The sequence below is a fragment of the Bubalus kerabau genome, chromosome 2, assembly GCF_029407905.1.
Source record: "Bubalus kerabau isolate K-KA32 ecotype Philippines breed swamp buffalo chromosome 2, PCC_UOA_SB_1v2, whole genome shotgun sequence".
Classification (NCBI taxonomy): Eukaryota; Metazoa; Chordata; class Mammalia; order Artiodactyla; family Bovidae; genus Bubalus; species Bubalus kerabau.
The window spans coordinates 90,732,726-90,758,800 of NC_073625.1; the positions used below are offsets into that span (position 1 = coordinate 90,732,726).

Consider the following 26,075-nt stretch of genomic DNA (forward strand, 5'->3'; position numbering starts at 1 on the left):
GATCAGTGAACCATGCAGCCTAAATCTAACCCTTCGCCTGTGTTTATGAATAATGAACTGTGCTCATGCATTTACGTATCATCTATAGCTGCTTCTGTGCTATAATGGTAGAGGTGAGTATTGTGACAGAAATCACAGAACCCACAAAACCTAAAATATTTATTGTCTGGTCCTTTGGGGGGAGAGTTGGTTGATTTCTGCCCCAGTTGATTAAAAATATTATACAATCAGGAAACAATCAGAATAAGCCACAGGAGCCCAGTGTGTAAGAATGTGTGGATGGTTCTGAGGTTTTACTCATTTCTAGTTAAAAAAAGAATTGACTGTATATGTCTGCTTTCTGTAGCAAGGAAGTCTGCCAGAGGATGGGTGAGTGATAGGATAGGAAAGGGATTGGGAGGCATGTTCTGTCTAGCTGGGTCCCATTTTCCTGTCAGGCAGGTCACATCTTCTCCTTTCCTATTCTCTCCCCTCCCGAGGAGAACAGTACTTGTTGCAGATGCGCCCAAGGTTTTCAAAATACCTGTAGGTTGGATCCTTTGAATTTAAACCAGTCTGCCCTGTCTTTGCTGCCAAGCTTCATAAATCATTTGGCTGAACAATTAAAGGGCTGGGTGCTTTGTTGAATGCTGCTCCAGGTGCAGCGACCCTCCCCTGACCCCAGCCACCCAGCATACAAGGTAGGGGACCCCACACGGTGTTGGCTGTGAGGGAAGGTCTTCGGTTTTTTTCCTTCGCTGAGCTTGTCTGTTTTCCCCAGTATCAAGTTTGTTGAAAATGCTCCTCTCTGGAGATTCCATTGAAAATCTTGCAGTGATAGGTCTTAAAGTGTTTGCACTGGTCAGTTTGGAAAGACGCGGTGCCATGACAGATTTAAGCATTATGGTGGGACAGGTTTACCAGGTATTCCTGGTCTCTAATGAGTGCCTCCTTTGGACTGGTGGTATGTAAACTTACAAACTGATAGCTCTTGACTAAATCATGTACATACTGGCCCTGCATTTGGTTTAGAGTTAGGGTTATAACATCTCTCTTAAATTTGGAAGCTAGACTGCCCATTTTGTACCCCTGTTTCTTGTTTGCATCCCTTGTGACTCTTCTTTTTTGTTTAAACCATTGCCCCTACAGAAAAGTAGGTGTTAATGCATTATATCCCCTGAGGAGCATTTACTTTTACACTTATGTGATTTAGAGGACTTCCCTAGTAGCTCAGCTGGTAAAGAATCCACCTGCAATGCAGGTAAGCCTGGTTCGATTCCTGGGTCAGGAAGATCCCCTTGAGAAGGGATAGGCTACCCACACCAGTGTTCTTGGGCTTCTCTGCTGGCTCATATGATAAAGAATCTGCCTGAAATGTGGGAGACAGGGTTTGATTGCTGGGTTGGGAAGATTCCCCTGGAGGAGGGCATGGCAACCCACTCCAGTATTCTTGTCTGGAGAATTCCCTGCTAGGCTCCTCTGCTCATGGGGTCACAAAGAGTTGGACACAACTGAGCGACAAAGCACATTTCCTCAGGTATGAACATTCATATTTTCTGAACCACCAGTTCCTACCCACCAGTTTTTCCATGCTTAAACAAGATTTGTACATAGCTACCTGCTCTTTCAGTATTTCAGAATGGTGATGTAGGTAGCCAAATATTTGAATGACCTGTCTGGCTGAGAACAAATAAAGCTGACTTATACAGCTAAATGTTTATCTGCCTACTGTATGGGTGTGATTGGCCTGGATTTTTAATGATGAAATCACAGAACTGGGAGGGACCTTGATGATCATCTAATTGTACAGATGTGGAAAGGGCCTATAGACGTGGAGTGACTTGTCTGAAATGATCAAGCCTAGTCCTTGAGGTCTTCAGACCAGATGGCTCAACCTGTAGTTACACATCCCACCCATAAGACTTCCCCTCTAAAGCATGATTTAAACAAAAGGAAATGCCAGAAGCTTTAGCTTGGGTTCATATTGCTCTCCATGATGAGTATGTGTGTGTTCTAAGGCTCTTTCTACTGTCTGCAAATCAGACATTCTTGCTAGGTTGCATCAGAGTCCAGGCGACATGATTGATGAAGAAAAGGCAAAGGAGGGATGACGTTATGGCTCATGCAGCGTTTACCTGAGAATTATCTTTAGCTGTGTACTGCTCCGTGTCCGTGTGACTCATGTACTGAGGCACTGCCATCCCTGTTATTCAGCACTGTAGCCTCACACTTACCTCACCCTATGTTTCTCTCCTTTTCTTGCCAAATCTGATTAGAAGCACTTTTGTTTTGAGCCCATGTTTATGAAGCCTTAACTGGACTTGTACTGATGACCATGTGGAGAAGAGAAAAGAATGTTCGAATAGGAAAATTACATATTGACTTGGTCAGATCAGCTTGATATCTCAAAATGGACTGTTAAATACTTACATAGTACTTAACTATGTGCCCCATAATGTTGATGCTAATGGTTTTCTTCCTTAGATGGCTATTTTGTCTCTCAGCTTCAGTTGAACAGATTCACGGTGAACAAACCCATAGCAAGTACCTACCTGTGTTAGTGACTATGATGCATACTTTACGCTTTTTCTTGTAGACCTCAAAGCAGTTACTACTTGTACTCGGATTAGAGGTGAGGACACTGGCCCAGCTCAACTAATGTGCGTCAGAATTGGGATTGGAATCCTGGTCTCTTGACACCAAATATAGTACTTTTTCTGCTACATAACAAATGACTTTGATTTATGTAATCAAAAAAAATTTTTTGCCAGAAAAATATCCATTTCTGTCTGGTTGATATTCATACTTGATCTGGTACCCACCCCTGTTCGTTTTCCTTGGGATACTAGAAGTCAAGAGAGTAGGCATGTATATATTTACCAAAATAACCAGCCAAACTCAAGTCATTTGGTGGCATTGTAGCATACAAATATTAAATTTGCATGGATTCAACTACACCTGCTCAGCAAATGAATATAAAAAGAGGAGGAATAATAATTTACATTTTGCAGACAAGTCTACCCAGGTATAAGTTACATTCAATGAGTCTATGCCCAGGAGTGAACCTGAGATGTATATTGTTTTTTCTCAGTCCATGTCTGTTCCCATGTTCTCTCTCAGGGTAAGTATCTTGCCTTGCTCAGTGGCCTGTTGGTATAGCCTACATCTTAAATACAAGCCAACTATTCCATCTTGTAGTCAACCAAAGGCATAATAATATGTACCAATGCAGGAGGAAAAACCCACCTGGATGGGGCCTACTGAGAGACTTCCAGCATGAGGCCTTCTTAGGGTATTTTCAAAGTAATTTTGACACAACTTGTTTGTTTTTGTTTTTTGTTTTTTTCTTTACATATTCTTTTAAAAGCCCAAACCCCAAGTAAAATGCAACTCCTCTAGGTTGACATTGGCTTGCATATAATCAGGCAGGGAATTTTTCTTTAGGTTGAACTGAAACTGTCTTGGGCTCTTCAACATTGTACATATTGGTGGCTAAACGTATGTTTCATTTTTTGTGTGTTGTGCCAGGTTGGGAGGATTAATACCAAGCAGATTGGATGCTCACTATGTCCATGAAAGAACTGTGTTGTCAAGAGAATTTTGTCATCATTGAAACCAAGGGAAGAGAATCAATGGAAGGAAAAGTATGATGGGGTCACTCAACACGGTGGTGGAGAGAGAGAGGATTAAGAAAAATCCACTGAATTCAGCCAGTGGTTTGAGAGAGTCATTGTGATCAGCCATAAGGTCAAAAGCAAGATACAAGGAGTTATTGTTGTTTAGTCACGAAGTAGTGTCTGACTCTTTTGCACCTCCTTGGACTGTAGCCCACCAGGCTCCTCTGTCCATGGGATTTCCCAGGCAAGAATACTGGAGTGGATTGCCATATGCTCTTCCAGGGGATCTTCCCAACCCAGGGATCAAACCCACATCCCCTGCATTGGCAGGTGGATTGTTTACCACTGAGCCACCAGGGAAGCACAAGGAGTTAAACATCATCTAACAGTAGGTCAAAGTAGTCAGCAAGATATGACTCCGACACTATGGCTCAGCAGTAAGTCAGGGCACAGGGTCACAGAACTGAGGACATGAGTTGGTGACAGTAGTACCTAAAATATAGGATTTGGAGGTTAAAAGCAGAAGCACATGGTATCCTCCAGAAGAATTCTGGCTTCTGAGTTTATCTGAGATTCCCCGTGTAGTGCTGGTGGGCAGGCACTGACCTCTGAGGGAGGAGAGGCAGGAGAGTTTTTGGTGTGTACTGACAAGCAGCTTCTCATAGCTTTGTACCCCCTGCACTTTGGATCTCACACAATTGCTTTTCTAAGTAGTTAGGTTCCAATTTGCTTGCAATTTGAGAAATCAAAGCTGGCTGTGCAAGGCTGTCTGTGGGTTAAGGAAAAGGGTGCCAGAATGCAACATACACAGCTGGAGAGCCAGTAAAGGTTCAGCTCTCGTGAATAGAAAACCAACTCATTCATAATACCAAACCTCATCACATTCAAGGAAGTGAAGTTAAAACAGGGACACCTCCCTTTCTTTCCTGTGTTTGTGCAGCTAATAGCACCTTGCATTGTTAAAAGTGAAATCTTGTTGTTGATCATTTTCTTTCTCTCAGATTGCTCACTTTGTATTTTTGACTCACTGCTCTGTGTGGACTATAGGAGATTGCTTGCTTGACTACTGCCCCTAAGAAACAGGCTGCCTTGGAAAAGTTGAAGCTGGGAGGCTAGGATGCCCCAATTAGGACAGGGTCTCTGGGGGCCCCTCCACCCCCCACTGTGTGTATGAGAATCTCTTTGGCTGCTTATTAAAAATGTAGATTCCAGGGTTCTACTCTAGAGCAACTAAATATAAATCCATGATCAGATGTGCCTCAAGAATACGCATTTAATAAGTGCCCCTGAGGATTCTTATAAAGCCTAAAATGTAAGAACCACTGACCTAGGAAATATATTCCTAAATTCTTAAAAAGTAACATTTTAACAGATTGAATTCTCATTACTCTAAAGTTAAATTTTATTAATATAAAAATATACTCAGGCATATTTGTTTCAATGGAAATTTATAAACGTCTTTGAAACTCTTTAAGAGAAAAATGTTAATACAAACTACATGTAAAATGTTAGCAGTAGTAATAAACATGTGGGTATGAAGAAAATAAGATTGTTATGAATTCACAAAGACTGTATGTTTTGTAAAATTTCTGTCTTTTCCCAAGAAGGGGAAGAGGTGAAAGGAGGGAAGAACACAGGGAGAAGCTTTCCTTAGCTTTGAAGATCCCAATTCTTTGTTCTTCTTGCTCTAAAGTACAGCTGCTTCCTACTCACGGCCAGCTGTGTTCCATTCATCCCCACCTCCGCTACCGCTTTTTCAACGCTGATACACCAGAACTAGAGGGGGTAATACTGGAAAACAGAAAAGCAGTTTGATAGGAAATAGAATTGAAGTTGTATAAGTTATGGAAAGGAGGGAAGCAAGATTTCTAGTTTCTAAAAATACTTGAAACCTTAAGCCAGAAAGCCCTTAGCCATAGCTCTTTGGATAAAACCGTTTGTTGTGGTTATAAACTATGTGGGATGTAGGCGCTTTGGGGAAGTATAGGGGTAGCTGCTACTGCTACTGCTAAGTCGCTTCAGTCGTGTCCGACTCTGTGCGACCCCATAGACGGCAGCCCACCAGGCTCCCCCATCCCTGGGATTCTCCAGGCAAGAACACTGGAGTGGGATGCCATTTCCTTTTCCAGTGCATGAAAGTGAAAAGTGAAAGTGAAGTCGTTCAGTCGTGTCCAACTCTTAGCAACCCCATGGACTGCAGCCTACCAGGTTCCTCCATCCATGGGATTCTCCAGGCAAGAGGACTGGAGTGGGGTGCCATTGCAGCAATGAGAAAGACTGGCTTCAATTCCACTGCTCCTGTTGATAGCCTCAGAAACTAACCCAAACTAATCTCTTCCTCAGCCCTCCTCGGTTCTTTGGCTCTTATTTAAATTTTGTTTTTGTTGTCTTTGATTGTTACCTTTGTATAAGTCATTTCCCTAAATAATCTCAAAGTTTCTTCAAATTATATAGCTCCTTTGAGAGCATTCAGCAGCACACCCCTTTCCTCCTTCCTTGTAATCAACATCCCTACTACCCACAGATTGGTCAGTTTGAGTCCCTCCTTTCACCCCTTTTCAGGGGGTGATCATCTGCAATTTTCTGCTTTAAGGGCTTCTTTTAAAATAATATTTATTCTACATAGTCATGGCATCCATCATCCAAATTCCAGACATTTTAGTTTTACCCTTTTAATTTTATATTATTAAAACTTGGCTTTGGAATGATGAGAATTCAGCTTGTTTATCTTATAATTTCTCTTCCCGTAAGAAAATTCCAACTTTAAATGCACTCAACCCTTAGCATGGTAACTCCTAGAATTTGCTACTTAAGTGAAGAAATTAAAGCTAAGAGCAAGTGTTCCTGACTCTGCTTAGCATCAGATAATCAAATTAATAATTGCAGCATGTCAGCCAAAGTGAGCAAGCGTTCTTGATAGGTAGAACCGTGATGCATTGTCTTGAGCTGTTTGATTACTAAACCTCTGCAAGCTGTTAAAATTGAGCTCTAATGTGCATTGTAACAAGCAGATCAAAACACAAACTTGTTTTTAAAGTATTTTTGTCTGGTCTTATTTTATGTACTCTTTGTTCATAACCTGAGCATAATCATCTTAATTACTTTTTTAGTATTTACTGATTTTCTCAGTGCCTTAGCTAGTATTTTTTCATATAAAGTTTATACCATCTTGTAGCCTATAATTTTCTCTGACTCGCTATGTTTCTCATGTCCTTGGCATCCATTATCCTATTGTCAGATGCTTGTAATGGGAAGAAAAGAAGAAATCACCTGTTGTTTTCTGCTGTAAAGGCTTTATTACTTTTCCCGTTTTTATCTTCATGACTATGGGAGTCAATCATTTGGGTTTCTTAGGTTTAGCCTTTTTATCTTCGCTTACCGAAATCAAAATATCTTATTGCCTGAGATTTTCATTTGACTAGAAAACCATGGAGAGTAGACTGACTTGCCCACAGAAAAGTTTTAGCTGTATTCACTGATCCATTTTGTATGAAATACCAAATTCTGAAAATTTATGCTTATACATCTCCCACCATAAAAAGTTGGTACAATGAGACAAATCAAATTATGAAGGGAGCAAAAATCCAGTCAGGAGAAACTAATGAGAGCTCCAGTATGCAATGCAGAAAGGAGTTAGGGACAAATATACTTAGTGGGATGGCTGAGGCACAGTAAGCCTAGAATTGACCCAGAATATATACAGATTTTGCTCCAGTTGCAGGGCTTCCTTGGTGGCTCAGACAGTAAAGAACCTGCCTGCAATACAGGATACCTGGGTTCAATCCCTGGGTTGGAAAGATCCCCTGGAGAAGGGAATGGCTACCCACTCCAGTATTCTTGCCTGGAGAATTCCATGGACAGAGGAGCCTGGCAGCCTACAGTACATGGGGTCGAAAAGAGTCAGACACAACTGAGCGATACACAAGGCCAACCTCTAAGTACTTTAAATCAGACCAGTTCTTCACTGAGGGAAGCTAGAGTGTCCTACAGGCAAAATGGACCTTGTTACTTTGTTACTTTGACAGCCACCATGATGACTTGTCATACAGGGCTGACAGGAGACGTATGAGTCGTCTGGGAGCAGTAGGAAGTTGGCAAGAGCTGACCACTGAGGGAATAGAGGCAGATATCAAATCATATCTATTGGTAAGCAGATTCTTATGGCGCCCACCCATTGGTTACTACATACTGTGGTTTAATTGGTTTTATAAGTAGTTAAGTTCTTATTTTCTTACAGTTTCGGAAACTGAGGCTTCCCTGGGACTTTGGAGTTAGAGTTGATTTTCCTAGCACAACCTTGCCCTATATACAGGGTGTTGCCCTTCTCATCCACTAACCTAGCATAATATTTTCCACCTTCCTAATCTTTGTACTAACATAATTGCAATAAATTGCTGCTGCTCTTGAAGATAATCTCTCTTCTCACATCTGGGTTTAAGTCTTTCTTTAAGTAAAGCTATTTAAGCAATGGGGAGGAAAGAGCTTTTCCATAAAGTTAAGGTCTTTCCTGATAAAGGTAACTACTCCACCCCTCCTTCCCAGTTAGATCCCCTGCCAGCAATAGCATAGACTTGAGTTAGTGCCAAATGTTTTAATGCCATAAGGACTCACTTGATAAAGGCTATGCATGGCAGAGGAAAAAACAAAATTCCCAAACTTTTTTTTCAAGATTTCCATATGAGATGCAGTTAGGGCACCCTTCATCTAATAGTTACCCTGTGTTTGCCATAGTCATTGGTACCCTGAAATTCTCATTCTTCAGCTTTTCTAGAGATTAGAAATTATAGGAAGTGCTAGCCATGTCAAAATGGATGTCTACTCTAGCTACAGAGAATTTGACAGAAAGGCAAAGAGGGAACAACTGTGAGATTAATACTGTGATCATTCCAAATAATTGTCTGTTAGACAGCAGCACTCAATGTTGTACTTCATTGTTACATTCATATTTTGTGTGTGTTTGTTAGCTTTGCCTCCCTTATTGTTACAAAGTCTAGATAGAAAAAGCATTGTGATCTTGCACTGGTGCTTATGTTTTGCATAAAGAACTAGCATAGCACAGAAAGTGCCAACACAAAATGAACAGTTGTTAGGTAACTGACTAGAGGAAGCAAAATGATTTCATAGATCCCTGGTTATAGGGAATATTAATTAATAATCAATACTTACAAAATATTCAGACCATTCAGAAACCTGGAACACCTACCTATAAATACAAGGAAAAGGTTTTTTTTTTTTTTTTTTTTTCTGTTTAGCTGACAGTGATTTCCAGATCTCATATATAATGGTAGTGTTAGCCTCAACATCCACCAAACCTTTACCATAGTTGCTAATGAGTAATACAGTTGACTGGCTTATGGTAGACTCAAAAGAAAAATAAAAAATCTGTGGCCTTTAAATATTAGGATGTCCCTGAGTGGGAGTTCAGATTGAGTGCAGGTGACTGAATTTAGCAAGACCTGTTTCAGTTTGACCACTCAGGACTTTCCCTCTTGTTTGAAGAAATTAAAGGATTTTTAACCAAACCTGCAATTTAGTTAAGAATACAAGAGTCATCTGCAGTTTATTTTTCTGTTATCCTAAAACAAAATGATGGCTGATATAAATTTCCACATAGTTAGAGCTAACGGTAGTGGTAACAATAATGATAGCATTAAAAGCAGGAACAAGATTGCCTGCCCCTGTTAGCAATGTGAGTAATCAAAGGCATTAATGGACCGTGAAAACTGGAGAGCTGGGGTGACCATGGGTCAGAGCTAACATACATAGGCAAGCACAGTATAGGGGAAACTTTCATCACCTCTGCTACACTGAGCCTTTTCTCTCGATAGAGCAAGCTCTTAATTTCCCCTGGTTGTTAATCTGGCACCTTTCATGAACATCAGTGTTCACTTTGGAAAATAAAAAAGCAAACACCCAAAACATTTAAGTGTTAAGAGGGAAAGAAAATCAACAGAGGAAATTACAGTAGCACTTGATACAGTGGCACCATTTTCTTGAGTCATATGAGGTGAAATTATTTGAAAGTTTGTAGCTTTGACAGTCTCTCTTTAAGACAGTAACCAGAAGTCTTGGGAGAGAAAGTAACATGCAGATACCGTCACAGTTTAGCTATGGCATTTATACACATATATGTCCACATTTTCAAAACTGACCTCTTAAAATATATATGAGTCAAGTGATTTGAAAGTAGATACCACTTCCTTTCTTCATGGCTCTTGCTCCCTGTTTGTCATTTCCTTTCTAACATTAATTACCGTCTCTGAAGGAATTGGTGTTTCCTGACCTGGTATACTTTCTATTTATTTTGGATAGTCCATCAATTTAAGATAACTGCCATGTTTTTTAACTCTAGTCTATTGAGGGTTGAATACAATACTAAATGCTCACTTTCTTCTAACACTCTTGTTTTTTAGGTAAGTCATCTGATTGGAGTGACATTTCATTTGATGGAATTTTCCATTTGGTAAAGTATTACTATTTTTATCAAATGATATAAAGTTTGATTTTTGTGATTTCTAAATTTGTGTTTTCCCACAACATTGACCTTTACAATATGCTCTGTCTTAAGGACAAAAAAATATGAGAGAGAGAGAGGGAGAGAAAGGGAGAAAAACTAGGAAATAAGTGAAAAGGCAAACAACTAAAGATTATTTCTATGTCCAAAAAAACCCCACTGTTGAAAGAAACCTACATCTTTATAGCTATTTTCATCAATTTTGCTCATTAGAACTTCAGGAATTGAGTTATTATATTTAATTGTATTTAGAAAAGATTGGGCTTACTTCAGACAATCCCAATAAGTTTTAGAGCTGTAGTTTCTTGATTGTATTTGGTGAAAATCTGACATTCCTCAAAATGTTGATCTACATCTTGGGAAAGCCATTCTGTATCATCAGAGAGCTTTTCTTTTGAATCAGAATTGTAGGTCTTTGGAATCTGTTTCATTTTAAAACATTATTATTGAGTAGAAGAAACAAACATATAATTTTAGAAGCATAAAACCAGGATTCTGTGGCACAGAGGTGACTTTCTGATTTTTCATTGTTAGTGTATAGGAATGCAAGGGATTTCTGTGTATCAATTTTATATCTCCCACTTTACTATATTCATTGATTAGCTCTAGTAATTTTCTGGTGGCATCTTTAGGGTTTTCTATGTATAGTATCATATCATCTGCAAACAGTGAGAGTTTTACTTCTTTTCCAGTCTGGATTCCTTTTATTCCTTTTTCTTCTCTGATTGTTCTGCCTAGGACTTCCAAAACCACGTTGAATAATAGTGGCGAGAGTGGGCACCCTTGTTCCTGATTTTAGAGGAAATGCTTTCAGTTGTTTACCATTGAGACTAATGTTTGCTGTGGGTTTGTCGCATACGGCCTTTATTATGTTGAGCTATGTTCCTTCTATGCCTACTTTCTGGAGAGTTTTTATCATAAATGAGTGTTGAATTTTGTCAAAAACTTTCTCTGCATCTATTGAGATGATCTTATTTTTTTTTATCTTTCAATTTGTGAATATGTTGTTGTTGTTTAATTGCTAAGTCATGCCCAACTCTTTGCAACCCATGGACGGCAGCATACAAGGCTTCCCTCTCCTTTACTATCTCCTGGAGTTTGCTGAAACTCATGTCCATCGAGTTGGTAATGCTATCCAACCATCTCTTCCTCTGTCATCCCCTTCTCCTTCTGCCCTTAGTCCTTCCCAGATTCAGGGTCTTTTCCAGTGAATCAGCTCTTCTCATCAGGTGGCCAAAGTATTGGAACATCAGCTTCAGATCAGTCCTTCCAATGAATATTCAGGGTTGATTTCCTTTAGGATTGCCTGGTTTGATCTCCTTTCAATCCAAGGGACTTTCAAGAGTCTTCTCCAGCACCACAATTTGAAAGCATCAATTCTTTGGTGCTCAGCTTTCTTGATGGTCCAACTCTCACATCCGTACATGACTACTGGAAAAACCAGAGCTTTGACTATACCAACCTTTGTTGGCAACTGACTATATGGACCTTTGTCGGCAAAGTGATGTCTCTGCTTTTTAATACACTGTCTAGGTTTGTCTTAACTTTCCTTCCAAGAAGCAAGCGTCTTAATTTTATGGCTGCAGTGATTTTGGAGCCCAAGAAAAGATCTGTCACTGCTTCCACTTTTTCCTCTTCTATTTGCCATAAAGTGATGGAACTGAATGCCATGATCTTCATTTTTTGAATGTTGAGTTTTAAGCCATCTTTTTCACTCTTCTTTTTCACCCTCGTCAAGAGGCTCTTTAGCTCCTCTTCGCTTTCTGCCATTAGGGTGGTCTCATCTGCATATCTGAGGTTATTGATATTTCTCTTGGTAGTCTTGATTCTAGTTTGTGATTTATCCAGCTTGGCATTTTACATGACATACTCTGCATATAAATTAAATAAGCAGGGTGACAATATACAGCCTTTATCTTACTCCTTTCCCAATTTGGAACCAGTTGTTCTATGTCTGGGTCTAACTGTTGCTTCCTGACCTGCATACAGGTTTCTCAGGAAATACCTAAAGTGGTCTGGTATTCCCATCTCTTTAAGAATTATCCACAGTTTGTTGTGATCCACACAGTTAAAGGCTTTGGCGTAATTAATGAATCAGAAGTAGTTGTTTTTCTGGAATTCCCTTGCTTTCTCTATGATTCAGCAAATGTTGGCAGTGTGATCTCTACCTTTTTTAAATCTAGCTGTATGTCTGGAAGTTCTCAGTTCGCATTCTGCTGAAGCCTACCTTTAAGGATTTTGAGCAATACCTTGATTGCATGTGAAATGAGCACAATTGTGAGGTAGTTGAACATTCTTTGGCATTGCTCTTCTTTGGGATTGGAGTGAAAACACCTTTTCCAGTCTTGTGGCCACTGCTGAGTTTTCCAAATTTGCTAACATATTGAGTGCAGCACTTTGAGAGCATCATTTTTTTTAAGGATTTTAAGTAGCTCACCTGGATTTCTGTCATCTCCGCTAGCTTTGTTCATAGTAATGCTTCCTATAGCCCACTTGATTTCACACTCCAGGATGTCTAGAGCTCTTGTCTAGCTCTTGAATGACTACATCATCATAGTTATCTGGGTCATTAAGATCTTTTTTGTATAGTTCTTCTGTGTATTCTTGCCACATTTTCTTAATCCCTTCTGCTTCTGTTAGGTCCTTACCGTTTCTGTCCTTTATCATGCCTATTCTTACATGAAACGTTCCCTTGATATCTCTAATTTTCTTGAAGAGATCGCTAATCTTTCCCATTCTGTTGTTTTCCTCTGTTTCTTCACATTGTTTACTTAAGAAAGCTTTCTTACCTCTCTTTGCCATTCTCTGAAACTCTGCATTCAGTTGGGTGTATCTTTCTCTTTCTCCCTTGCCTATCACTTCTCTTTTCTCAGCTATTTGTAAAGTCTCTTCAGACAACCACTTTGCCTTCTTGTATTTCTTTTTCAATTGCACTGACTGATTTGCATGTATTAAAGAATCTTTGTAACCCTGGGATAAAGCCCACTTGCTCCTGATGTATGCTGTTTTTAATGTGTTGTTGGATTCTGTTTGCTAAAATTTTGTTGAGGATTTTTGCATCTGTGTTCATTAGTGATATTGGCCTGTAATGCTGGAATTTTTTAATGGAGAACTTCCCATTTTAGTCATAGCTACCTTATGTTCGGCACATATCGGATTGTGTGGATGCTTTCTCGTTTGAGATTCTGATCATTCCCTATCAATAATTATGTACCTAAATTAGATGTGTTTTGAAAACCTCTGTGAGAGGAATGTTAGGTGAGGAGCAGGAATGGATTTAACTCAAAGCATTCAAAAAACAATTTTTAAGCAAAACCAAAATGTTGGTTGATTCTATACCTAAGTTGAATTTTTAACATCTTCGTATGTCTTCTATATTTCAAAAGGATAAAATATCTAAAAATTCTGTCCAGTCCCTTTATTAGAAAGAAGATTGGTAGAATTACTATCTTGTCAACCATTCATAAAGTCTGCTAGATATGAGTTATATAAAAATAAATTAATTTCAATGCTGTTTTCCCTTTTTCTTTGCTAGAAATCTCTCTGGTTTCTCATTAATGTCATTAAAAGCCTAAAACCAAGAAAATTATTTTTGCATTTCCAAAGAGATTGGTCATCCAGAGAAAATTCCAGTGTTATAACTTTAGAGAAAATCAGAAGCCTTTTGAAGAACATATGTCACTTAGTAAGGGTTAGAGCATCTGGGGATAAGAATCCTTCCTAATACTGTGAAGACTGAGAGAAGTTCTATGCTTAAAGAGGAATTCGGATTCCCCACCCCATCCCAAAGTAAGTATGCACTCTTGAAGTATACACTCAGTTCAGTTTCATCTCAGCTAAACTGCCCTCAGCAAAAAAAAAAAGATGCATATGGCTGATAATTATGAAATGAGTTGATATCGAGACTAAGACACCAGTGGTGGATTGATTTCTGTGTCCACTAAGCAGATTTTGGGGCTTCCCTTGTGGCTCAGCTGGTAAAGAATCCGCCTGCAATGAGGAAGACCTGGGTTTGATCCCTGGGTTGGGAAGATCCCCTGGAGAAGGGAAAGGTTGCCCACTCCAGTATTCTGGCCTGGAGAATTCCATGGCCTGTATAGTCCATGGGGTCGCAAAGAGTCAGACACGATTGAGTGTCTTTCACTCCACTCCAAGCAGATTTTGATAGCAGTCCCACTTTAAGATCAATAAATTATATATGGAAAATATTTGAAATTGAATTTAATATAAAATGGAATGACCATATTCTTTTTGTTTAGAAATAAGTTCTTTCTAAACATTTGAAAAATATTTTTAAAGTATTCTCAATCTCAAGTGAATTGCTTCTAGAATTCTAATGGTCCTTGAAACTGAACACTGAGATTATTGAAGTAAAAATTGCTACAGCTATGACTGACATTAGAGAAGAGAAATGGGCTCTTAAATTCAGTGGGCCAAAGCCCCATACTTCGGGACTGTCTCCTTTTGCTCGTTTCTGTGCCTATGACAGTTGTCATACTGCCAGGTCACAGTAGTCACTCACTGAGTATCTGATAGGTGAGAGGAGGTACCATAAGTGTAAAATAATGTCAACCACATTGGTGGTGGTTTAGTCTCTAAGTCGTGTCTGACTCTTGTGACCACGTGGGCTCCTCTGTCCATGGGATTTTCCAGGCAAGACTACTACGGTGGGTTGCCATTTCAAGAGTATGTATATTATTTTAATTGATTTAGATGAAAAGTTTTCTAAAATATTGCCATTCATTTGCCTTAAAAGAACATACACTAACCATATTTAAACTTTTTTTGATAACTCAAGGTCATAATTCAGTTCATTTCAGCTTGTGTTTATTTAGCACCTCCTATGTGTGATGTCCCTCCCAGCCCCTTTTGGAAACATAGATCTTTTTACCACTATACTACACAGCTTCAGATTGCTGTGTTTGGGGACTATTGGTATGAAGACTGGCATATTCCTGTGAGGGTAACTCTCTGAACCTTCCTCACTAGTCTGTACTTCTAACCTTCTGTGACTGTGAAGCTAAAATAACCATTCATACAAATATGCATATAAATTAAGCACAGACTAAGAGGCTCTTTAATATATGTAAATTCCATGAGATTTGTAGATTGTGGTTGTTCAAGGCTCCTTTTTATGCTTTTGCTTATTTCTTGAATCTTTTGAGTTGTTTTACGTGAAATGTTGCTATGAGTTTATGAAGCACACATTTCCTTTATTCCCTTTCTTAATAGTGCTTCTAGAAACAGATTCAGGTTTTACAACACCTTGGCCTTTGTTATCCAAGGACCAAGTGAGAATTAGTTGTGTCTAAAATATTAATCCTAGTGTTCTCTTCATATTATTATAGTCCACATCTTCCTTATGAACTATTTCATATTTCCCTGAGACTTGTTTTAAATTTAAGCTACAGTGGAGACTTTTAAGTGAATTTGTATTCATTTTTCAAATTCACAGTTTGAGAGACTGTGTGTGTATATTCTTAATAAAAGCTTTTGGGGTAGAGACAAATTAGAAGTATGAGATTAACAGATACAAACTGTTGTATATAAAATAGTTAAGCAACATGGATATACTTTATATACAAGGAATTATAACTATTCCTATCTTGTAATAGCCTATACTGGAGTATAATCTACCAAAATACTGAATTACTATGCTGTACACCTGAAATGAATATAATATTATAAATCAAATACACTTCCATTTTTAAAAAGTCTCCTATAAGAGGTTCATATTGATTTTCTCCTTTGTCAAAATGATATGTCCTGAGAATATCTATCATTAAAAAGCAGTATTTACAGAATATTTTAAAAATCTTATGGCTCTGATTACCAGTTAAGCTGAAAATGTAGCAAGTTCTGGGGAAAAGTCGAACTCAGTCTGTATATTATACAGAGCTGAAAGAACTAACATGTTAGATCAGCAAGGGATTCTGAGGGTCTGACATGGTTTAGAACAATAATAAAGCTAGATGAGCTTTTTAACGTATGTTAATCATGCTGCTGCTGTTTAGTCGCTAAGTCGTGTCCAGCTCTTGCAACCACATGGACTGCAGCCCACTAGGCTCCTTTGTCCATGGGATTTCCCAAGCAAGAGTACTGGAGTGGTTTGCCATTTCCTTCTCCAGGGGATCTTCCCAACCCAGGGATTGAACCTGCATCTCCTGCTTGGCAGGTGGGTTCTTTATCATTGAGTCACCAGGGAGGCCCCCGTGTTAATCATAACGGTACTGCTATTGTGTCACCGGTTACTGGTAACAGTTAGCTCCTCACATCTCTTCAGCACCTTTTTATCCTCTTTAACCCTCTGTCCTATTTGTGTGCTCAAATCTACCTGGCACCCACCTTACCATATGAGAGCAAGAAGCACCACAGTAACTAAAAAATGAAATTCCTCTATATGTACTTTGTGTTACCAGCAACATGTATACTGAGATCTTTGCTGAAGAGTCAATTAATAAAGAAACCTGAGTCATGGGTCATCTGCCATTTTTGTATTTTGGTCTACTTAATGATCCTTTTTTCTCTGAAATTATTTCTAGATTTCTTAACTGTAATGTTTGAATGTCTCTTTCCAACCCTTTTCTATTTAAGTCTTCTCCTTTTAAATGATATAAAGGTAAACAGATGAGTATGTAAGGGTGCCATTTATATTCTGTGGGAGCATAATCTTTTTTTCAAGCTGTTATCACAGCCTTAAAGAGTAAGAAAATTTTCATCATATTATCATCTGATTTCATGGATTCTTTTCATTTTTTTTTAATTCACTTGGAATTTATGGGTAAATCCCAGAAAGCTGCACAGTGGGTTTTTTTGTTGTTGTTGTTGTTTTTGTCAGTTAGAGAAGCGGCTAGTGTGAGATTAAGGACACGGGGAGTGTGGTACAAGGAAACTGGCTTGAGATGCCTATGTATTATATGCAGTTTTATTTTCTGAGTAATATCTCTGATTCAATAATCACCTTGGGTAACAGCCATACAGGTTTTCTTATTTCCTGGAAAGCCTTACTATAATTGAGAACTTTGCTAGCATATCATGTACCTTGTAATTTTATTTTCTGAAATTGTGGCGTTTGATGTCTTCATTTCCCCCATGCAACCTTTCAAAAACCTTGTATCCTCATATATCTTATTTGCTCCTACATGCTCTTCTCTATTTCAGACAATTCTTTGCAATTCACTTTTCTATTCTTCAAGTAAATCTTAAATCATTTGCAGATTTTCTAAAAGTGGAATTATCTCACTTAATGGTCTAGTATCGTGGCTTCTTGGTGAAAGACAACTTTACAGCCAGAAACTGTAAGTTCAGAATCTGTACAAATTTACACTAGAAAGCCAAAATATTTTCTCTTTGGTCCCTGAATTTCCAAAGGAAGTTAGATGCCATCAGCAAAGAAACAGAATTGATTTATTAAGCTTTGCAGTATTTTGAAAGTCTGATACAGAGTTTGTGAGGCCCAACATTGTTTTGGCCATTCTTTTTTGAGAGCTGCAGATGGGGTGGTATCTTTGCCAAGGCCTAAAAGACATAAAGATATAAATTAGAAGAGAGGAGCCTCTGTCACTAACTCTCACCAAGAGAAACATCAGATTAGAGTTGAATAGTAACTGATAACATTTTTTGCAAATAAGTTTTAAAGTGTTTTAAAACCATTTATTTTTAATGACTTAAAACTTACTAAGTCACTAAATGGAGAGGCAATGGCAACCCACTCCAGTAGTCTTGCCTGGAGAATCCCATGGATGGAGAAGCCTGGTAGGCTGCAGTCCATAGTGTCGCTAAGAGTCGGGCATGACTGAGCAATTTCACTTTCACTTTTCACTTTCATGCATTGGAAAAGGAAATGGCAACTCACTTTGTTGCTATTTACTTACAAAGAGCTGTTTTATTAGAAGGTAATGAATAATTTGGGGTTTTCTTCGTCTCAATATGCTCTATTTTTCAAGGCCTGTTGATTGCCTAAACCACAAATCCCAATGCAGAATTCCCCAGCTCACTGCTCTCACCTCAAAATCGAGAACACAGTCAGCCCTTTGCCACTGCTATTACTAGGGATCAAACAAAGCTGTTAGAAGTACTTGAGTTACTGGTGACACACTCTAGAGTTCTCCTTATACATAGTAAGTTCTTTATTCTTTGGAGTTTCCAAGAAGTGGGATGTAATATGTTTATACCCTCAACTCTATCCCTTTTGATTCATTTGTTCCTTCCAAGTTAGGCATCTCAACTACCTTTACTTCCAGAAGTAAGCTAATGGTACACAAGATTAAGCAAGAAGCTTCAAGAGAAAAGGAACCCTTTTCCAAATTTCAGGATTGCCTCATTGCAAAGAAAATTTATAGAACATTTTGTTTTATTTGAAGAGTCTAAGTATTAGAGAAAACAAAGAGGTAGGAGAAGAGCTCTCTTGAGCTCTTGAGTTTGAAGCAAGGTCTGTATTATGACCCTACTTTAGAAAAGTGCTGGCCATCCATTAAGCAACACTTTGAACAAATCAGTATATCAGGTATCTTTGGTTTGTGTTTTTTAAATCTCAGAAGAGACATAAAGATAATTCTATAGATACGATTATTTGTAAGTTAAAGAAAAAAAATCAGATACTTTATAAAACTCTTATCCTTTTAATGTGGGTGCTAGGAGTGTGTGTGTGTGTGTGTGTGTGTGTGTGTGTGTGTCTGTATTGGTCCCTTTCGGAAGATGAGAGAAAGATAGCAGACATGAGACAGACATAGTTCTACCCATCCTCTTTTTCTACAGAGAAGCTGTAATAGCTTGGAAACAGAACATAAATTCACGTGGGGATTTTAAATAAAAATAGAGAGGGAAGACCAAGGGGAAAGAATGCTATTAAAATAACTTTGGGTATCTCGGGACTCCTACCAGGAATCCTACAGGTCTTTTGATTCAGGTACAGAAGCAGTAACATTAAGGGAGGTCAAGGTGCTGTTCTGTTGCAAAGAGGAGACTTTCCGTAGGTCTGTGCATCCCTCGTCAGCCCATGGTGAACCAGTGCCAAGTCCACTACCAGCCACTGGGCTTCACCGGGCCTGTGCATTCTTTCTTGTTCCTCCGGCTCTGCCTGCATGCTGGTGGGCCTGGCTCTGCCAGAATGTTCATTCTGTTGCTGTGGAAAGACCTGCAGTTTCAACAGTTGCAAATCCTGTTACGGGAATAGCACTGAGCCTAACTGGGGGAAGGGCGAACCTCCTGTGCCTCTTACGTTGAGCCTGAATATTCAAGAGTCATTCAAAACATCATTCTCCATTTATTATTCTGTTGGCTTCATGGGTGCTTCCGTAGGACAGACATAGGTGAGGAACATGGAGAAACTGCCAAAACCCAGGGGGAAAGAAAGTGAGAGAGATTCCATGCTGCCTGAGTCAGCTGTAATGGGTAGAAAGCCTAAAGATCTTTTTTCTTCAGTGATCATCATTTGTTTTCATTTGTTCCCATAGTTATCTTCCACTGTCCAATTGTTATTTTTGTACTACTTTTTTAAAAAGCATCAGTGAGTGAGCCTTAAGAAGCAAAGAAGATTGAGGTGCTCTACCAGACTCTGAGAAAATTCAAAGTTTGCGACTAAGGTCCCACCTCTGAGCTCATGTTTTTGTTTTGTTTCTAACCTGTATTTGGCTGATGATCTGACACTAGATGCATTGTAACCATTGGAAAGGCAGTACAATCTCTTGCTTCCTAGATTGCCACTGGCATTTTTGCCTGTTGTTAGAGTAACCACTGGAGAAGCAATGGCACCACACTCCAGCACACTTGCCTGGAAAATCCCATGGATGGAGGAGCCTGGCAGGCTACAGTTCATGGGGTCGCTACGAGTCGGATACAACTGAGTGACTTCACTTTCACTTTTCACTTTCATGCATTGGAGAAGGAAATGGCAACCCACTCCAGTGTTCTTGCCTGGAGAATCCCAGGGACGGGGGAGCCTGGTGGGCTTTCGTCTATGGGGTTGCACAGAGTCGGACACGACTGAAGTGACATACCAGCATACCAGCAGAGTAACCACACTTTTCCTTGAGTTTCTGGTGTTTTATCCATTTTGAACGAAGAGGAGAAGGGACAAGAAGGAATTGATGATAAAGAGATGATGCCTGAAAATGGAAAGTTCACAGATGAAAGTGCAGTACGTGTGACCTTCTGGCTCAGGCCAGGTGGTTGGGTGTGGGTGTCCTGTGTGCCCCCATGCAGTTAGCATTGCAGTGGTAATTCTCCCAATGTAGCCACTCTGGAGTACTGTTCCTTGTTTTTCTATAGTGCTTGTCAGAATGCTATGACAACTGGCTGGTTTTATGCAAACAGAGCCTGGCTCTCAAGAGACAGTGTGTCTGAAAGTCAAACATGGATGGCAGCCATTGGCATGCAAAGGAGTCAGAAGCCACAGATTGTTTTCTCGTTGGATGAACAGCTTAAAGCAACGTAAAGTTAATTGAAGAATTCCTTGAAAGTGAAGTCAGACTAAAAGAAATGCTCTAAGTCTATAATTTACTAAATGTGAAAGGTCTGTAAGTGGTGGTGAGACTAAAAGAGTTTTTTGGGGGAAAAGAACATTTTTGTAAACAGATCTGGTTTGTATTATTGCCTAGGCAGTTTTAATTATTTGCTCTAATAATGTATTGAATAGATCTGCAGAAGAATCTCTAATTAGGTAAATCTTGATTTATGGAGTTGGCCTCATGTAAACCATGATGTCATAGTGTGCTGCAGAAAATTATAGGCCTGGTCTTACTGTTGAAAACTATTATTTCTACCTAGGACTGCTCACACTCTGCATGTCTTACTCTTACAAAACCAAAGCATCTGGGGTTCTTGTTCTCAATGCTCCTTGCCCAAGTAAATTCAACTAACATTATTACTCATTAATTTATCAAATAGATAATTTTAAAACTTGAGAATGCAAGGGCGGAGTTGAGTTACTAACTTTTTACAGTTAGTAACTTTTAACTAAAATCTACTAAGATTTCTAGTTAAAGAAATCTTTACTTGGAAAGATAGTAGGGATGAACCTGCGACTCTCTGAAGAAGTGGATCAAGGACGTGCCAGACTGTCAGAAGTAGTGTCTGTGTCCATCCGCCCCTGCTTCACACGACCCTAACGCAGTCTTCCACTTTCCCTCTCCCTCCCTAACCAGTTACTGGAAAGCTATTTCAGTGTCATCGTTGCCTACTTCATCTGGTTTTAAATAAGAGCATGGGGACTTGGTAACATTTCTCCATGGTTCTTATTCTTTTTTCAATTGTAGTAGAAACCCTGATGTAGGGTCAAGACCTTTTCTTCAATTATAGATCTGCTGATTATAATTTCCTAACATTTTTCTTGCATTAATTATACCTTACTGATTGCATTTTCTGTGGTTACCCATACCAATTTTGTAAAGTAGAAAAAGGCTTTAGAAAGAATCCTAGATTTTTACAATTCATTTTCCGTTCTTTTAGAATTGTCTGACCTATATCTGCCTTGATAGCCATTTTAAGTGATTTGCCTTTATCAGGTCTTCTCAGTTACTCAGTGTAGTTTGTGTGGAAAACAACTCTGCCTTTCACTGTCATGTTTCATCAAATTACATAATACTTGATTAAGTTATGTAATTGCAAGTTCAACAGGCATTACCAGTCTTGCAAGCAAACACCACTCTTTAAACAGTTGGAAGAAGTTGCAGGGGGCTCACTGGAGAATAGCCTTCTAACCTCCAGCATTCAGTATGTGTGGGCTCGGCCCTGAGTTAAACAAAAGGACCAAATTTCATAAGTGGCGCTCTAACAATTGCACCCATCTCACACGCTAGTAAAGTAATGCTCAAAATTCTCCAAGCCAGGCTTCAGCAACATGTGAACTGTGAACTTCCTGATGTTCAAGCTGGTTTTAGAAAAGGCAGAGGAACCAGAGATCAAATTGCCAACATCCACTGGATCATCAAAAAAGCAAGAGAGTTCCAGAAAAACATCTATTTCTGCTTTATTGACTATGCCAAAGCCTTTAACTGTGTGGATCACAATAAGCTGTGGAAAATTCTGAAAGAGATGGGAATACCAGACCACCTGACCTGCCTCTTGAGAAACCTATATGCAAGTCAGAAAGCAACAGTTAGAACTGCACATGGAACAACAGGCTGGTTCCAAATAGGAAAAGGAGTATGTCAAGGCTGTATACTGTCACCCTGCTTATTTAACTTATATGCAGAGTACATCATGAGAAACACTGGGCTGGAAGAAGCACAAGCTGGAATCCAGATTGCCGGGAGAAATATCAATAACCTCAGATATGCAGATGATGCCACCCTTATGGCAGAAAGTGAAGAGGAACTGAAAAGCCACTTGATGAAAGTGAAAGAGGAGAGTGAAAAAGTTGGCTTAAAGCTCAGCATTCAGAAAACGAAGATCATGGAATCTGGTCCCATCACTTCATGGGAAATAGACGGGGAAACAGTAGAAACAGTGTCAGACTTTATTTTTGGGGCTCCAAAATCACTGCAGATGGTGACTGCAGCCATGAAAGTAAAAGACGCTTACTCCTTGGAAGGAAAGTTATGACCAACCTAGATAGCATATTCAAAAGCAGAGACATTACTTTGCCAACAAAGGTCCGTCTAGTCAAGGCTATGGTTTTTCCAGTGGTCATGTATGGATGTGAGAGTTGGACTGTGAAGAAAGTTGAGTGCTGAAGAATTGATGCTTTTGAACTGTGGTGTTGGAGAAGACTCTTGAGAGTCCCTTGGACTTCAAGGAGATCCAACCAGTCCATCCCAAAGGAGACCAGTCCTGGGTGTTCATTGTAAGGACTGATGCTAAAGCTGAAACTCCAGTACTTTGGCCACCTCATGCGAAGAGTTGACTCATTGGAAATGACCCTGATGCTGGGAGGGATTGGGGGCAGGAGGAGAAGGGGACGACAGAGGATGAGATGGTTGGATGGCATCACCCACTCGATGCACATGAGTTTGGTGAACTCTGGGAGTTGGTGATAGACAGGGAGGCCTGACGTGCTGCGATTCATGGGGTCGCAAAGAGTCGGACATGACTGAGCGACTGAACTGAACTGAACTGAAGGTATGAAAACTTCTGTATCTATGCTCTTCACATTGTCTTCATTTTACAGACAAGACCTGGCCTAGTTACAGGACTTTTGCAAGGTCACGAAACTAGATGGAAGCCAAGCTGGGTATCCTGACTCCCAAGCCATGGTTTTCCTATGACAGCAGAGGAGAACTGATATCCAAGTGTTTTGTTGTGCTTGTCCTTCTGCTGGCTGAATGCAGCTTTATAAAGTGCAGTTTGATTTATTACCACAAAGTATCTGTCTTGACACTTATTTTACCCATAGTTTTGGGGTTACTGATTAGCACATGTTTTTCTTTAAATTCTCCTTGATATCAAAAATGATCCTTCTTTATTATAGGGAGATAATCCATGTCATGAGATTTATTGTTTCTGTGTCTAAATGACCATAATTAGCTAAGAGAGAGAGAGGCTGTGGGGAAGAATTTTCCTGGCAGGACTTATCCTCCTCCCCAATCTACATCCCTGTCCTGTTCATGGCTGCTTTTGTGAGACAAAGCTGCTTTGGGGTTTAGGCAGGGCAGTGAGGTTTATATTATTTGATCTCTTTCACAAACCATATATGCTGACTTTTCTAATATCAAATAGGAAAGTTTTTTTTAATCACTTTCCTTTTCCCCACCCTTCCTTCCAGTGCTTCCCTCCTGCCCCACCCCCTATCAGGAAAGATTTGATGTTGCCTAGAGTCAAAATGTGCTTAGAACTGAGCAGCTAAAAATAAAACCATTAGATGAATATGAAGAAAGGGGAAAATGTTGTATTCAACCCCCAAGTTAGTATTATTGTTTTAGTTATTATTAAACATTACATTTAGCTCTGAGCTTCCTGATAGATAAAGCAAAAGAAGATATTTGGGGTCACATTATTTTTATTTTCTAAAGCATATAGCTTTAGCAAATGTAGCAGGTCTTGCACAGAGACTTTGTTACCAGGCAATTTATGCTAAGCCAATTTTGCCAACAAGGGTCCATATGGTCAAAGCTATGGTTTTTCCACTTGTCATGTGTGGATATGAGAACTGGACCATAAAGAAAGCTCAGTGCCAAAGAATTGATGCTTTTGAACTGTGATGTTGGAGAAGACTCTTGAGAGTCCCTTGGACTGCAAGGAGATCCAACCAGTCTATTCTAAGGAAATCAGTCCTGAATATTCACTGGATTAATGCTGAAGCTGAAGCTCCTTTACTTTGACTACCTGATGTGAAGAACTGACTCACTGGAAAAGACCCTGCTGCAGGGAGTGATTAAAGGCAAGAGGAGAAGGGGACAACAGAGGATGAGATGGCTGGATGGCTTCACTGACTCAATGGACATGAATTTGAGTAAACTCTGGGAGTTGGTGATAGGCAGGGAGGCCTGGTGTGCTGCAGTCCATGGGGTCGCAAAGAGTCAGACACAACTGACTGACTGAATTGAACTGAATGAAATAGGTAATCATCATAGAACATGTTTATGGTGAATCTAATTTACAAATAAAGAGAAAATATTCATAATTTATATCTTAAATATGAGGCGGCCTTATAAATGTATGTTGCATTGAGTAAAGATCATATTGATGCATTTAAATAAATTAATCTTACTCTTGTATGGTCAAATTCTGAAATATGATCGTTTTGAAATTGTAATTTATGGATAGAGTGAGATGTGGTACTTGACCTGGTATGGTTCAGGACCATATGAACCAGAGTCACAGCCGGGCACTGGAGCCATGGCCAGTCAAGTGAGTGGGATTTAGACTTGAAGCCAGAATATGCAGAAGAGGGTTTTCTTCAAGGACCTTCTCTTTTCACTGAGAAGAGAGACAGAGGGTAGACCTCTGTCCCAGTTTGCTGTCAAATCACTAATGGAGGGGAAAGCTAGAATAAGAGGTGTGCTGTTTATACCCTGTTTTTAAATAAATACTTTCTCAAAACTTCACTTTCTTCAGTCAGAATTATGGGCAAGTTTATGGAGTATTTTTGTGACAGTAGAGTTATGAGAGAACTTTGGGCAGGGGTCCCAAACCCAAGCTGTCTGCAGCAGTCAGGCTGGCCCAAACAGCTGCTCGTACAAAAGGCCAGGTTGAAGACAACAGGGAGTAAGACCTATATGTACCAAAGGGCCAGTGGCCCCTCTCCAGGGACCAGCGGCTTCCCAGCTCCAGCTGATTTTTGTCTTGTGAAAAGCACAGATAGACCATTGACCACATCTTCTAGTGTTTTGGGAGAAGATGGAAGTGTGGATTATTAAACCTTCTGATTTTGAATGTTGGCAACTCCTTTCTTCCACTTGCTTAAGCCAGAAACTTTTTAGTTGTCCTTGACTCCTCTCTTCCTTTCAAAACCCACATCTAATCCATCTGGAAATCCTGTTGGCTCTTCCCTCAAAATATATTCAGAATCTGATCACTTGTTAGTGATTTCCTGTTGCACTACTGTAGCCCAAACCGCCATCATCTCTCTCCAGGGTTACTGCAGTAGGCTCCCAGCTTTTTTTCCATCCATGCTTTCTCTCTTACATTCAGAGGGATCTATGTACTGAAGCACAACTCAGATCATGTTGCTCCTCTGCTCACAACCCTCTGGCTTCCCGTCTCACTCAGAATGAAAGCCAGAGTTCTCCAGTGCCCCATGAGGCTCTCTGATGTCATCTCTGCAGCCACAGTGGCCTCCTGCCAGTTTTGCTCAAATATACCAACTCATTACCTCATCAAGACCTTCACCCTTGCTGTTCCCTTGCCTGGAATGCTCTTTCCTCAGGTATTTCCATGACCCATTCATCCCTTCCAACGCTTTTCTGAAATGTCACCTTCTCCATGAGGCCTTCCTTGGCCACACTGTCTAAACTGTTGCCGCACACAGACTCACACCCTTCCTTTTCCCCCTTGGCTTTGTTTTTAGCACATATCATGATCTAATG

At 39.7% G+C, this 26,075-nt stretch overlaps 2 protein-coding genes across 6 annotated transcripts in view; one reads left to right on the forward strand and one right to left on the reverse strand.

Annotated features, from left to right (window-relative positions):
* CMSS1 (cms1 ribosomal small subunit homolog) overlaps positions 1-26,075 on the forward strand; it is a 388,986-nt gene that overhangs the window by 204,406 nt on the left and 158,505 nt on the right. Inside the window, exon 2 of one of the 3 annotated variants that reach the window (XM_055567916.1) lies at positions 13,717-13,899. The exons of the other annotated variants lie outside the window; for them this stretch is intronic. Coding sequence (XP_055423891.1) covers positions 13,860-13,899 — 40 coding nt within the window. The 5' untranslated portion in view covers positions 13,717-13,859. The remainder of the gene's footprint in view (positions 1-13,716; positions 13,900-26,075) is intronic. 3 annotated transcript variants of the gene reach the window in all.
* The window catches only part of FILIP1L (filamin A interacting protein 1 like), a 306,702-nt gene that overhangs the window by 197,135 nt on the left and 83,492 nt on the right, over positions 1-26,075 (reverse strand). The gene's annotated exons all lie outside the window — the stretch shown is intronic.